At 51.4% G+C, this 3,528-nt stretch overlaps 1 protein-coding gene across 1 annotated transcript; it reads left to right on the top strand.

Moving 5' to 3' along the window:
- Positions 1-396: 396 nt before the first annotated feature.
- On the top strand, positions 397-2,310 carry LOC133898263 (tryptophan decarboxylase 1-like). Its single transcript, XM_062338890.1, has one exon. It carries the CDS (start codon positions 489-491, stop codon positions 2,028-2,030), a length of 1,542 nt encoding a protein of 513 aa, XP_062194874.1. The 5' UTR covers positions 397-488; the 3' UTR covers positions 2,031-2,310.
- The last annotated feature ends 1,218 nt before the right edge of the window (positions 2,311-3,528 follow it).

Below are 3,528 nucleotides of genomic sequence, written 5' to 3'. Positions count from 1 at the left end.
TCAGTTTCCTAATTTCATCACGTCTTCACAAATTCATTCCCTCCACCCATACTCTCTCTCCAATAAATGGCTGTCCGAATCTTGACGCGTCCACCGAGGGGCAGGATAAGCCCCTGAGGTCAGGCGCCCCTGCAAAAGTCCAGGCTCCCCTACCTACCACCTCCAATCCCCCATAGCTCTCTCAACGGGTCAGAGGAATAGACGTCAAGCATTGCATCCAGAAGCCTCCATGCAAGCATTTTATTTTCCCACGAGGCTCGCGCGCGCAACAGGCTAAGCTAGTTGGCCAAGAGGCACCACGTACGGCCAGCCCCACCTACCCCCCAGTCTTGCCACGCCGCCGCTTCACACTTGCTCTGCTCGGCCCCATCGCTACCCTATATAAACCACCCACCCCCCGCGTCACAGCACACACCTTCAAGCTTCCGAGTCACATTGTACTTGAGCTAACAGCTTCTTCTTGCTCGCGGTTAGCTCAATCAAGTGACATGGGGAGCCTTGACACCAACCCTGCCTCGTTCGCCACCTTGGACGCCGACGTCGACGGCTTCCAGCCGCTCAACCCCGAAGACGTCCGGTCCTACCTACACAAGTCCGTCGACTTCATCTACGACTACTACAAGTCCGTCGAGTCCCTGCCCGTGCTCCCGGGCGTGGAGCCGGGCTACCTGCTCCGCCTGCTCCAGTCCGCGCCGCCCAACGCCTCCGCGCCCTTCGACATCGCTATGAAGGAGCTCCGCGAGGCCGTGGTGCCGGGGATGACCCACTGGGCCAGCCCCAACTTCTTCGCCTTCTTCCCATCCACCAACAGCGCCGCGGCCATTGCCGGAGAGCTCATCGCCTCCGCGATGAACACCGTGGGCTTCACGTGGCAGGCGGCTCCCGCGGCCACTGAGCTTGAGGTGCTGGCGCTCGACTGGCTCGCGCAGCTCCTGCGCCTGCCCACGAGCTTCATGAACCGCACCAGCGCTGGCCGCGGCACTGGCGGTGGCGTCATCCTAGGCACGACCAGCGAGGCAATGCTAGTCACGCTCGTCGCGGCCCGTGACGCTGCTCTGCGCCGGAGCGGGTCCAATGGCGTGGCCGGGATCACGCGGCTGACCGTGTACGCCGCCGACCAGACGCACTCCACGTTCTTCAAGGCGTGCAGGCTCGCCGGCTTCGACCCTGCCAACATCAAGTCGATCTCCACCGGCCCGGAGACTGACTATGCTCTCGACCCCGCGAAGCTGCTCGAGATCATGCAGGCTGATGCTGACGCCGGCCTCGTTCCAACCTACATCTGCGTTACGGTCGGCACCACGTCGTCCAACGCTGTCGACCCTGTAGGCGCTATCGCCGACGTCGCCGTCCGGTTCAATGCGTGGGTCCACGTCGATGCCGCGTATGCCGGCAGCGCGTGCATCTGCCCGGAGTTCCGGCACCACCTGGACGGTGTGGAGCGTGTCGACTCCATCAGCATGAGCCCTCACAAGTGGCTCATGACGTGCCTGGACTGCACCTGCCTGTGGGTGCGCGACACGCACAGGCTCACTGACTCGCTGGAGACCAACCCGGAGTACCTCAAGAACGACGCCAGCGAGTCCGGCACCGTCACTGACCTCAAGGACATGCAGGTCGGCGTCGGTCGCCGCTTCCGTGGGCTCAAGCTCTGGATGGTCATGCGCACGTACGGCGCCGCCAAGCTGCAGGAGCACATCCGTAGCGACGTCGCCATGGCCAAGATGTTCGAGGACTCCGTACGTGCTGATGACCGGTTCGATATCGTCGTGCCGAGGAACTTCGCGCTTGTCTGCTTCAGGATCAAGCCCCGCGACGCCATGACGGAGGATGACGCCGAGGAGGCCAACCGCGAGCTCATGGAGCGCCTGAACAAGTCCGGGAAGGCGTACCTGGCGCACACGGTGGTTGGTGGTAAGTTCGTGCTGAGGTTCGCGGTGGGGTCGTCGCTGCAGGAGGAGAGGCACGTGCGAAGTGCGTGGGAGCTTATCAAGAAGATGACCACTGAGATCCTGAAAGGGGAGATGTAAAGCATGTGTATTTGAAAATTTGCTGCAGACGTTGTTTCTGATTTGTTGCAAGCGTTGTTTTCAAATGTTGCCAAGAACGTTGCAATTTTCCAAATGTTGCAACATCTAGTCTTCGCAACATTCGCAAAGACCCTTTGCAACAAATCAAAACTATGTTTACAATAAATTTCTAGATTTTCAATATTTAACTCATTTTCACGGATATATTCCCTTAGTGGATATGTTCGAATAATTGTTGTTATCCTATAAGTTGGTGTAAAATAAAGCGGTACATGAATAATTGAGGTGTCCACAATGCATGTATGGAAGCATATGTATTCAACTTTCCGGTATCAATGTGATGTATACATGCATACATACATATATACATACATACATAGGACCATGCTAGTTAAGTGCAATGCCTTAAATAAGTGTTTGATGCGCCCACCAATCCAACCTCGTTGAATCAACTCGCAATCGAAAAATCTCTTTTACAAAACCTAAAATCACACATTATAAAATAGAAAAACTACAAACAATAAAATTCTTAATACAAAATGAGAAATCACACATTATAAAATTTAAAAAAAAAACTGATGATCGAAAGATCTCTATTACAAAATAGAAAAACACTTATTCTGAAACTGGAAATAAGCACAATTCCTTTTTAACGCGCTGGATGTTAAATAGGGATGTGTTAAATAAGAAATTTAACGTGAGGCCAAATGCTACCCATCCGCCCCCAGCCATGCACACAACAGCATGGACCGGAAAATACACTTTGCCTAACCGGAAAATGTCCAACTATGCACCAAAAAAAGGCTTTCATGTTTTATAATTTATATGTTACTGTCTTATGACTTGTGTTTTCCGACTTTCTTGATTTATAATATGTGTTTTTCAGCTCTTCGATTTCTTAACAAGTATTTTCCAGTTTCTTAATAGACTTTTATCCAGCTGGCCTTTAAATATCAGTCATTTCCTCTCTCTCTATCTCCCTCTCTCTCACCCCTCATAAACCACTGTAGATCTCCAAATCCAAATTTGTAGCTAGTGCCGGTGGGGCGATTTGAGAGGATTGTGAATATCTCGATTCTGATTTGGCTATGCTCGCTCCTCGACGTTGAATGATGATCCGAGACGTCATCCAATGTTTCTGACACCACCAATACAAAAGCTATTTTTGAGGCGGGTGGTAACCCGTTTTTACAGACGTTTAGCGCACCCATCTGTGGTCGATGGCCTGTGGAAATGGATGATTTTCACAGGCACACAAGAGACCACCTGTGGAAACTTCAGGCAGCGCATCTTAGCATCTGCTTGTAGATAGATAGAATACCATAGGCGGGTGACACTAGGACTCGTCCGTGGTATGTATTTTATTCCAAATTCATAATATGCATATATTTTATTCTCTCCAAATTTCAACACAGATTTTCAATACAGATTATTAACATCACAGATTTCAACATCATTTGAACACATATTTTCAACACAGTAAACACAACATTTACAT

The sequence above is a fragment of the Phragmites australis genome, chromosome 18, assembly GCF_958298935.1.
Source record: "Phragmites australis chromosome 18, lpPhrAust1.1, whole genome shotgun sequence".
Classification (NCBI taxonomy): domain Eukaryota; kingdom Viridiplantae; phylum Streptophyta; class Magnoliopsida; order Poales; family Poaceae; genus Phragmites; species Phragmites australis.
This window is presented reverse-complemented; position numbering and strand designations above follow the sequence as displayed.